Source organism: Erithacus rubecula, assembly GCF_903797595.1.
Source record: "Erithacus rubecula genome assembly, chromosome: 15".
Taxonomy (NCBI): Eukaryota; Metazoa; Chordata; class Aves; order Passeriformes; family Muscicapidae; genus Erithacus; species Erithacus rubecula.
The window spans coordinates 7,072,867-7,083,684 of NC_136667.1; the positions used below are offsets into that span (position 1 = coordinate 7,072,867).

General features: G+C 47.2%; 1 protein-coding gene across 1 annotated transcript in view; it reads left to right on the forward strand.

The window, feature by feature from the left end:
- Window positions 1-7,697, forward strand: part of HS6ST2 (heparan sulfate 6-O-sulfotransferase 2) — a 125,841-nt gene extending 118,144 nt beyond the window's left edge. The window contains exon 2 of the mRNA XM_079318926.1: window positions 4,895-7,697. Coding sequence (XP_079175052.1) covers window positions 4,895-5,594 — 700 coding nt within the window. The 3' untranslated portion in view covers window positions 5,595-7,697. The remainder of the gene's footprint in view (window positions 1-4,894) is intronic.
- The last annotated feature ends 3,121 nt before the right edge of the window (window positions 7,698-10,818 follow it).

Sequence of the window (10,818 nt, forward strand, 5' to 3'; positions counted from 1 at the left end):
TGGTTTCATACTGCCCTGTAAATGTACCACAAAGTCCATGAACTGGAGAAAAAAGCCCACACAGATTTGGAAACTTAACAAATTTCCTTGCCTCCCTCACCTCCACTCAAAGAGATGGAGACACTTGTATAAAATTGCCTGTCATTTATTGCACAAGCCCTGTCTGTGACTCCAAACATCCTAGCCAGGTTTGCCATCTGGCTGAGTTTGACCTAGATACAAACTTGTGTGTTTGAGCCAGCTTAAAACATAGCCTTACTTTTGCATGGTGAATGGGACTGTCCCAGTACTTTCCCTGGAAATCATAGCTCTGCTTCCTCAGCCCTGTGCTGAAGCTGTGTTTTCCTGGGTTAGTTTGCCCCTGGGAACAGTCTGTGGGGGAGATGAGGGTGTTTCTGGGGCTGCAGTGCTCCCTGTGCAAAGGCTGTAGGCTTCTCACCCTCGCTGACCTACAAAGCCCTTCTTGCTACAGCCTCATTCCTCAGCAGAAATGGGAAAAGGTCACTCAGTCCCTCACCTATTAAACCACTAATGGATGTAATGGTGAGTGGCTGTTCAGCTTTCAGCTCCCCTCTCCAGTCCTTACCTCATAGTTCCATCAAGCCAGGCTCAGGTTTCCAGGCTGAGCCATGGCAGCTGCCTGTCTGACCTCCAGCCTCCCTCGACCTCAGCAGGCAATTAAACAGTGGGGCACTGGGGTTGGGATGAGATGTGCTCTGACTCTGGGAGATTCTGACCCATTTTGATGCATAATTAGAGTCACCTGCTCCTCACCTCTTTAGTTCTGCACACAGTGAGCCCCCTGTGCACCCTGGTGTGGGTACCTGCATATCCTCCCCTGGCAGCTTCTCCAGACTCTGAAGTCTCTGGCTTTACTCAATGTCATCATTCCCTGGGGTTTCACAGTTCCTTACTTGGACTTCAATTTTTTTTCCCTTTAATTTTTTTTAAACGTTGCAATTAGAAGTTTGATGCAAGGATTCTTTTAAAAAACTGATTAGATTGCAAAAAGGGAGTCTCATTCTGCCCCTGTGTTTGGCAGAGGTGGGAGAGAGCTGTCAGGAATGGGCTGTGTGACCACAGGATTATCCTTCAGAGCAAGCAGATGCAGCATGAGGAGCAAACTCACCATTATGGGACTGTTCAGTCCCTGCATTCCTCAGGGAATTGCAGTGCTCAGGGAGATACCAGAAGCAAGTCACTGTCACATCATCCCACATTCCTGATGCCTCCAGGACCAACCTGCTTTGTGAGTTGCCCTCAAGCTCCCTTTCTCTGCTTCATGGCCACCCAAGTTCATCAGAAAAGCCATATTTCTGGAGAGTGCAGCTCTAAGTTGGAGGGATGATTCACAGTAGTTGGAGCTCTACCTGCAAACATGTTTTGGGCTCTGAAGCTTCAAGTGATGGGCAGGAACTCAACATTCCCTTGGTGAGACAGCAGAAAGAACAAGCTGTTACATACAGAGCTAAAAATAATTGCAAAGCTTTGAGTCTTCCTCAGTTGCAGCAGAATGGTGCTCAAAGTGCTGATGGCCAAATTCATCTCTGGCACAGCTCTGACTCGAGGATGCATTAAAGATTTTGTGACTTTCTGAAGCTCAGTCCAGATGAAGGCAGAGCAGCATGGCTGCTTTCCTAGAGCTGCCATGATTCCTAACTCAGAGGAGAGGCTTGGGGCAAAGCTGATGTTCCCAAAAGGGTCAGTGCCTCTTTTGGTTGAATTTAATAGGCAGGCTTAAGAAGGAGAGATGTCTCTGTCCAACTAGGAATGGTGGATATAACAACACACACACAACTTTTTCAAGGGAATAAGAAGTGGTTAATTGAAAGACCACTGCACTTACATGGGATAGTGTGTGTAATACAGAATAGAAAAGACTCATTGGTCTAAGAAGGTAACACTTCTTTGAAAACATGCTTTCTGTAAAACATTAGGTAGCACATGCACAGCTCTGTGATCAACAACAGGTGTTAATTTATGTTATTCATTCTTTTTCTTGTTTATTTCTGTGAAAAGTCCCCAGCCTGGGAAGGATCTGAGCTGGAGCTGAGAAAGCAAACAGCCTGGGAAAAATCTGAGTTGGATTTTTTCTTGAGCCTTCAGCAGTGTCCACAGAGAGAAATGCATAAAATTGCTGAGATTGGCCCAGCAACTGATAAAGCATCTCTCTCCAAGACATCTCATTTCTTGAAAGCAGAATTCATCTGGGAAATAACAAGGTGGGATAAATAACAGCTGCAAGGCTGTTTCAGTGAGCTGTGCTCAGGCCCTGCCTGGGCTATGCCATGGGTGTCCCTGGCATGCTGAGCTCAGGGTGTGGGGCAGCCCAGGCACCTCCATGCTCACTGCAGAGTCCTGTGAGCATCTTTACTCAGCCTCATCCCCCAGTCTCCCTGGACTGCAGCATTTCCCTGGCAGGCACAGGTGGAGACACCTGCCCAGGCTCATGGTGATCTGTTCCAGGACAGTCTCTGCCACCAGCACATGAGGTTCATTCATTCATTTGTTTTTGCAGCAGCCAAGGGAGACACTTTGTCAGCACCTGTGACCAAAGAGCACAAAGGGAAAGTGGCTGAAGAGTTTGAACTGTCATCAAACACTCACTGTATTGATCTTGGCTCAGGGTTTGTTTCCCTTCTTGCATTAACTCCTCTCCATCGATTTCTGGGATGACCTGAGAGCATTCAGTCTGGTTGGCCTCCTCCTTCAGCTGGTAGCACCCCTGTGCCTGCCCCCTTCTCCCCTGAGCTGCATTGCCTGTGGGCAATGTGCAGGGGGCTCAGGGGTGAGCAGGGCTTTGCTTTGCCTCCTCGGTCATCAGAGGTTTGTTGCTGTGTGTTAGTTGCATTAGTACTGTGTGCTTGGGTCATTATCTTAGTGTAGTGTCCCAATAAACTAGATCCAAGGCTCAGGAGTCCTGGCAGAAGGTAAAGAAGGGGCTTGGGTTTTTCCCAGTGATGCTCCATTTCCCCGTGCTGGAGACCCTGACAAGGCTGAAAGGAGCCTGAGGCACAAGCACAGTCAGGGACAGCTCCTGCCCATTGGAGCAGCTGGTTGAGGTGGTGCTCATGGAAAACCCTTCCTCTTTGCCAGGTTGGGTTCTTCAATGCTACCAGAGACCTGCTGAGATAAACTCTCAGGGAGCAAAACTCTTCCCATCTCTGCAAGGGACAGTGTGGGGTTAACAGCTGCCACTCACACAAAAAATGAGCTTTATTTTTGCTCCCTCTTACCTCCACCTCTCACAGTGAAATCACTGAATGGCACTTCTGTGGAAAAGGACCTTCCTTGGGATGGTGGCAGGGGCTTTGGCTCCCTTTGCCTGTGTGAATGTGTGGCCAGATCCCTCTGAGCAGGGGGGTGGCAGCAGCACCACCCCAGGTGAGCATGAGCATGGGGGTGGTGCTGATTGTGATGTCCCAGCTCCAAGCATTGGCTGCTGTTGTTTCCAGCCACTGACCCTCTACTGGGCTCATTTGCTTTATTGAGCTTTGCATGTTTATTGTACTTTCTCATTACTTAATTATTCATGAGTGTGGATGCTCTAAATAGGAAGAGGAATGGTGACTCTCCAGGTTTTCTTTCCCTGTGCAGCTGTATCCTTTTTGTGCTTGTGATTCACTTTTTAGTCCATTCAAAGGCAATTTTCTGTAAAACATTGACATCTAGTGGCTTTTCTGCCAAAGGAAACATCGAGGAACAGAGATTGGTTTCAATGTGGCCAGTCACAGTGTCACTTGAGAAAGCAATTAATGTCCTTCTCTTCCTCACACCACCAAGGGCATGGCAATCACACCCCAGGGGCTCAGGGCTCCTGGGCACACACTCCTTGGTGTCACCCCCTGGAAGAGTGGCATTCCCTGGCAGGACAATTGAGCTACTTTTATGCCATTTGCTTAAGCAGATGGCTGATATCCTGATGGTGTTCTTCCAGCATCATCCAGGTGAGGCCATGGCCATGTTAGTGGAGGTTCAAAGAGCTGTGTGCATCTTCAGGCTGTGAGGGTGGACAGCATGGTGTTTGATGGTGGATATCAATGTGTACCCAGAGTGAACTCTGGGCAAGTTCTGTGGTTGAACTTGCAGCTTTTCCAGCTGGTGGCTTGATGGGTTCCCTGTTGCAGCATGTCCCCCACATGTGCTACTATCCTTTTGTTTCAAACCAAAGCCAGCACCTCCCTTGAAAATGTTTTCTCTTACAAAATGCTGTAATGCATCCTTTAATTTGTTTGTCACTTGTGTCTCTCACCATTTCAATGCTGTATCAGATGAAGGCAGGAGAATAAAACAGGATTTACATGGGCTTTGACAAGGTCTTTGTTAGGGTGGAAGTGGTTTGGGGCTTCTGGGCACACCCCATTTATCTGGCCTGTGAAAGGAAAGGTTCTGTAGGAAATTCCTTTCTCAGAGGTGTTCTCTCAGGGCTTGTGCAGCTGAGGCCCACAACTGTTCAGGGAATGTGGAAACCTGTCTGTGCAGCTCTGTTGTACGAGGAAATTAAAAGAGCCAAAGCTACCTGTGTCCTGCTTGGGTCGTGGCTTACATCCTGGGAGATACTTGAAGTATTCTCCCAAGGTCTGGGTGGCCATCATCTGGAGCACCAGCAGGAGCCTGTTGCCACATGGGCAGCCCAGCACAGAGGGGAGTGTTTGGTTCCCTTGCCTCTGTAGGACAGCACCTGTTAAACAGAGACAGCTCTGTGTGTGTGCAGGCAGGCACGGCCCTTCCCTGTCCCCGGGGATTTGTTCACCGTCCTTCACCCCGTGGAGGGCAACTCACCGAGCAGCCTCTGCAGCAGGGCTGCTGAAAGCCTCTAAGTGCATCTCCCTGTTTGTATTGATTGCAGTGTTAATGCTCAGGGCTAACGCTGTGTTCTGCTCTCCCCCGGCAGGAATTTCTACTACATCACCATCCTGCGTGACCCGGTGTCGCGGTACCTGAGCGAGTGGCGCCACGTGCAGCGCGGAGCCACCTGGAAGGCGTCGCTGCACGTGTGCGACGGCCGCTCGCCCACCACCGAGGAGCTGCCCAGCTGCTACGCCGGGGACGACTGGTCGGGCTGCTCCCTGCAGGAGTTCATGGACTGCCCCTACAACCTGGCCAACAACCGCCAGGTCCGCATGCTCTCCGACCTCAGCCTGGTGGGCTGCTACAACCTGTCGGTGATGCCCGAGGAGCAGAGGAACAAGGTTCTGCTGGACAGCGCCAAGGAGAACCTGAAGCGCATGGCGTTCTTCGGCCTGACCGAGTTCCAGCGCAAGACTCAGTATCTCTTTGAGAAGACTTTCAGCATGAACTTCATCTCGCCGTTCACGCAGTACAATAGCACAAGGGCCTCCAGCGTGGAGATAGACAGGCAGACTCAGCAGCGCATCGAGGCCCTCAATTTTTTAGACATGGAGTTGTACGATTATGCAAAGGACCTGTTTTTGCAGCGGTACCAGTACATGCGGCAGAAGGAGCACCAGGAGGCGCGGCGGAAGCGCCAGGAGCAGAGGAAGATGCTGCGGGAGAAGCAGGCGCGCCTGCGGGGGCCGGGCCACAACAGCTCCGGCGCCGACTACGCGGAGAACGTGGAGCGCTGGCGGTAGGGGACCCGCCCGCTCTAACCAGGGATGCTAATCCAGGCCCCGAGCAAAAAGAGGTCAAAATGTTGCCTTTGCAGTTGCCTTTGCAGTAAACGTTGTACTGTACGTGGAACACTTAATCCTAGCGTGTAATTAAATTGTCCTTTTTAGGTTTGTTGGGTTATTTATGAAATGCTGGAGCCACCTCGGCTCACGGGAAATGTTTGCTTGGACGTTTATTTAAAAGAAGTGAAAAAAAAAAGATCCTTAAATTGGTTACCAGTACAAAACGGGATGCTGGAAAATGTTTATGATGCTCGGCTGGAATTTATCTGGGAAGCAAACTCATTTCCTAATAACGAGCATTTAGCATACTCTCACAATACAGTATATGAACAAAACCTTCTCCCTTTGATTTTATCTTAATTTTATTTTAATAATGTGTTTTCAAGGGCACCAACTGCTTATGATATTTACCAAGTTAACGAGTGGACAGTGAAGGGAACGACAAAGGTCTAGAAAAATTATCGACTAGTTTTATGTATAATATTGGCTTTTAAAATGAATAGAAGTAATTTCTCTAGTTATATAAATATTTAAAATTTTAAACTTTTTCTACCTACTGCTGTTTAGAGTTTTAAGCTTGGTCTATCTCATATTAAAAAAAAATATTAAAAAAAAAAGACATACATACTTTTCTGAGCTCGATGCTGATGTTCTAGACACTGTTTCCAGAATTTTTCAGGGCAGTATGATTTTAACCATTCTGGAAAAGTTACAGCACATTCTCATGTTTGTTTCATAAAGCCTTCTCCAAATTACAATCCTGTGACAGTGTCTCATTTTAAGTCTTTCTTACCCATTAGAATACATAATGCTGAATTTATCATTCCTTAATAATTGGTGGTATAAACTAGATGAAATTATATTGCCGATATTTGTGTAGTGTCTTTAAAAAGTCATAAAACTCTCTAATCCCAGCAATATTATGAAGAGAATTGCTCAATGAAAGTAGATTTACACTTGAATTAGGATTTACTTCCAGTAAATCTTTGCTACACCAGATAAGAACAGGGCTTTATTTTTTTCCTATGCTCTTGAGCCCTTCATAGCAGTGACAGATGAGGAGTGAGAATGATGGAAGCCAGCTTTTCCATAGCCATAGTTACACAGAGGAGGAGAGTGTGTGGTGCATGGGGGGCAGCAGCTGAGCAGGCTTTGCTGGGGCTGGGGGTGCAGAGCCACACCTGCAGCCCTCCAGCCTCCCCCAGACCCACAGGAGAGCAAACGGGGCACGTGGTGCAAGGGGCTCCTATAAATCTCTATGCAAAAAAAAAAATATATATATATATATAAACCTCTGCAAGGCTTGGGCCAGACATTCAGCAAGCTCAGAACATCTGTCCTGCAGTGCTCCCAAGCTTGGCACTGGGCAGAGATGCCTGGGAAGAGCCCCTGTGGCCCAGGGACACGATGCTTACAAGGCTCACTTGCACTGTTGCCTTTCACCTGTAATTCTCGATACACCATGGAGGCAGGGGGGCAGAAAATGAGGCAGAAGGCTTTGAAAACATCTTACAGCTCCATGCCTAAATTACCTGGGAGTGGTTTTACATCTGATGTGTGGCAGCCTGGGGGCAGCAACCCTGCCAAGGGCAAGGGGAGAGCAAAGCAGCAGCAAACCAATACCCTGCATTAGCAGCTTCAAGAAGAGAATAACTTCATGTACAGCAATTTTTTTTTTTTTAATGAGAACTGCAGTTGCCAATATGATGTCTCAGTTGTATTTTGGTTTTCACGGGGGAAAATAATTCACTCTTGAAACTGAAAGGCACTGCTGTAAACAGGACTTAACTGGGGTGAGCTGGAGGCCTGTTGCAGGAGGTGCATCTTGTTTTTATGCTGTGGTGTGCATGGTTTACAGAGACTAGTTGCATTTTCTTTGTGTATACTGTTTATTGTATATAGGGGATGTACGAATATAAGGATACCTTTTTGTCATAACCATATCAAATTCTACTGATTCCCACCATAGACCCTGTCTTATTGTGTAGATTTACAGGCCAATCCACTGACTTTGATTGTGTCATTTAACAATAGAACTGATAAATAAAATTTAACTACAGACTTCTGATTTTCATGTGATTATTTCATTTTCTGATGATGTGTTGAGAGCTGTGCAGTTGAGAATGGATGGTAATTCCAACATGAGTGAAATAGCAGCTGACAGCAAGTATGTGAGTTTGAAGTCACAGCTTTTCTCAATTGTATTTAAACTACAGCTTTCAAGGGCAAAACCACCCTGGGCTTTTGTCTGGTTCAGGAGTTACTGCAGAGGTTTCAACTTCTTTTCTGAGCAGCCTTTAGAAAAACAAGCTGTGGTTTCTGGTGATTTTAAATATGATTGTTAGTGGTCTGCAGCATTAAGGAATTCTTTCTCTGTGTGTACATATATGTGTGTGTACACATATGATTTATTTTTATCCTTTATGAGATACCCACCCTCTGAGTTGACTCTGGAGGATGCTGCCTAGCCACTGATTCCAGTGCATCCCACTGGATCCCTTCTGGGGACACAAAAAAAAAAAAAAAAAACCAAATTGGGAGGGACACCTTCCAGTGTCCCAGGTTGCTCCAAGCCCTGTCCAGCCTGGCCTTGGACACTCCCAGATATCCACAGCTTCTCAGAGCAACATGTGCCAAGGCCCTACCACCCCTCCAGAGAGGAATTTCTTCCTAATATCTTATGTATATCTTCTCACTCCTCCTTGTCCTATCACTCCATGGCCTCTTCAGCTCCCTTGGGGCTCTGGAAGGGGCTCTGAGTCTCCCCAGAGCCTTCTCCAGGGTGGACACCCCAAACTCTCTCAGCCTGTTCTCCAGAGTGGATGTTCTCCAGCACTCAAAGCATCTTCTTGGCCTGAGATGCCACAAATACACTTTTTGGCAGTTTGGATGGAGGCTTTTTTTTCTTGATGGCTGTAAAAAATCCACAAGTTTGCCAGACTTGCAGCAGGACAGTCATGAAGGTGCCCACAGGAGACTTTGCCTTGATCTCCTGGAATTCCCCTGTGAGGACAGAGCTGCCCTTATCCTATGAGTACCTGCAGGGACATTTTACCTCTGTGAGGGTTTTTGAGCCCTGTGGAGCAGGGAGTGGAGGGATCTGCCAGCAGATCTGCATTTGACTGGCTTTATAGACAGGGCTGTTAGTGCTGAGAGAGCTGCTGCAGGAGCTGCTAATGGGATAGAGGTCATGCAAGATGCCTCCCTGCAGCTAAAAAGCACCCAGCAGTGAAGTCTGGCATAAAACCAATTGGGGTTGCTTTTGAGGGGAGTAATTTGACAGCTGAGAAAACTCTTACTGCAGGAGAGGAAGGATGGAGGAGTGGGGGATGTGTTTGGACAGACAAACTTCAGAAGCTGCCGAGCTACAGCAGTGAGTCAAGCAGTTCTCAAACCCTCTGGTGAGTTTTGAAAAGCCTGGAAACACGTTAAGAAAACTCTGGAGCACCAAGATGCCTCATAAGATTCCAGGGATGGAAAGGACTGTCAGCACCTTCAGCCCAGCATCCACCTGGGCCAGTCAGTGTGGAGCACAGGGCTGCTGGAGAGATGGAGATAGTGCTAAAATTAATGTTAAAAAGAAAGATTTGGTTCATTTTGCCCCCCAAAAAATTGGAAAGTTAATAAACTGTCAGATCTATGTGACTTGCAAAGGGTTGTATTGGGGTCTTATTTGGGACTGAAGTTTTCCTACATTGTATTTGGTATGTAAAGGTTGTTGGACATGAACTGCTCAGCTGATTTTTGTCAATGACCTTTGCATCCTTTTTATGTGGCAAATGATCCATTTTCAGGTGCTGGAATACATTTGCCTCCAGTGGTGTAAATTTTGAGTAAAAATTAACTAATAGGCTTTTTTTGTGTAGTTTTAAAAATTCACACATTATCCAAAATATCAGAGCCATGGGTAACACCTGACAGATACCAATGCAATTGCTGCTTCAGCTGTTTCTGCTCATGAAATGGAGGAGAGGAGAGGAGAGGGAGAGGGAGAGGGAGAGGGAGAGGGAGAGGGAGAGGAGGACCTGATACATCTCCTGTCTTAAATTTGAGCCAGAAATATCAGGTAATTGTGGAAACCTGTCAAACTAATGCAAACCTTGAGCTGCAGCCCTGAGCTGCCAGGCTGGCCCAGTGTTCCCAGAGAAATACAGAGAGCAGCTCTGAGTGGAGAGGTCATCCTGCAGAGAGGTCTTCTGTCAGAGAAATATTTTCCAAGCAGGGGATAAATTTAAATCCTTCACTTGCTAAAAATATCCTTGTCTCCAAAGGGTTTGGGTGGAACTGGGGATGGTTTGGTTTGCTGGACCCTGCTGGGGTGGCAGTGCCTGGGAGGGGACAAAGTGGAGAATGGGAGTGCTGGGATGGAAATGTGGGATCTCCTGCCTCCAGAGTGGATGGAGCACTGCCAAACCAAGCAGTGATTGAATGAGGGTGGGCTCCAGGCTCCAGAGGCAGCTGGATCCGTGTCCTTCCTGCCCCACTGGCAGCTGTGGCTCCACGCAGGAGCAGCCTGCACAACCCTTCCTGAGCAAATAGCACAGCGCCTGAACTCTTACCTATGAAATTCAATTCTGGGTTTCCTAAAGCAATCTCCCTGTTCCACTAGGCTCATCAGGGAAGAGTGTAATTTCATTTAATCCATTTCTTGAGTTCAGAGTGAGCAGCCTTGCCATCATGCTAATATCAGTGCTCTGCCATCTCTAGAGACGGACTGACGAGTTTGGGCCTGAAATCGAATTTGGCTCTGAGCTTCCAGAGGATCTATCAGCCAAATTACCCGTGGTCTCTGCCCAGCAGCTCTGTCATGCAGTTTAGCTCTGTGAGGATACATTACACCAGGCAGGAGAGGTTATATCGTTTTTTGTTTGGGGAGCAATGAAATGCTAAAACAATATATATGCAAAGCAATCAAAATAGTTACAGTGAGGGCTGAGTGTTCATTTTCTGGACAATACAACCACTGCCTTTTGGTATCCTCAGCTATTTTAATCTATGTATGCCCTCATATGACTGCAAATAAGGTTTTCACTTGATAGGATGTGCACAAGCAGTTGTGGACATAAACCTCTCTATAAGCTAGAGAGATTGATGTCAAATATATGCATTTTCTGATGGGCATTCATGGCCAGAGGGATGCAAATGGGTCCTGGCACAGCACTCACTTGAGCCCTCATTGCAA